The sequence below is a fragment of the Cariama cristata genome, unplaced genomic scaffold (assembly GCF_000690535.1).
Source record: "Cariama cristata isolate BGI_N322 unplaced genomic scaffold, ASM69053v1 scaffold29621, whole genome shotgun sequence".
Classification (NCBI taxonomy): Eukaryota; Metazoa; Chordata; class Aves; order Cariamiformes; family Cariamidae; genus Cariama; species Cariama cristata.
Genome location: NW_009601428.1, coordinates 1 through 399, shown reverse-complemented (window position 1 = coordinate 399; position 399 = coordinate 1). Strand labels below are relative to the sequence as shown.

Below are 399 nucleotides of genomic sequence, written 5' to 3'. Positions count from 1 at the left end.
GGGCAGTCGCACCCTCCGGAGCGCTGCTTTCCTCTCTCGCTTGTGGAGCAGCAGAAGGCAGGGGAACTGCCGGGCTGCTGCAGAACATGGCTGTGCTCCCTCTGACCCCCCTCTCCATCTGCCTTCCAGGCACATCACCATGTGGCACGTGGTGATCGCGGCCACCCACTTGACTCAGCTGGGCCCTGAGGCCCAAGTGCGCAATATCAAGCGGCTCCTGGTTCACGAACACTACAGCAGTGTCTCGGAGAGCAACGACATTGCCTTGCTGGAATTGGACCAGCTTGTCCAGGGCAGCTACTCCATCCAGCTCGCCTGCATGCCCAATGCCTCTCTGAGAGCGTCAGAGCTGACAACCTGCTACGTCAGGGGCTGGGGTTCCACGACTGCAAGATGTGA

At 60.9% G+C, this 399-nt stretch overlaps 1 protein-coding gene across 1 annotated transcript in view; it reads left to right on the top strand.

The window, feature by feature from the left end:
- The window catches only part of LOC104169525 (acrosin-like), a gene marked incomplete at both ends in the record, with an annotated part of 763 nt that extends 399 nt beyond the window's left edge, over positions 1-364 (top strand). Inside the window, one exon of the mRNA XM_009710457.1 lies at positions 130-364. Coding sequence (XP_009708759.1) covers positions 130-364 — 235 coding nt within the window. The remainder of the gene's footprint in view (positions 1-129) is intronic.
- Between the last annotated feature and the right edge of the window lie 35 nt (positions 365-399).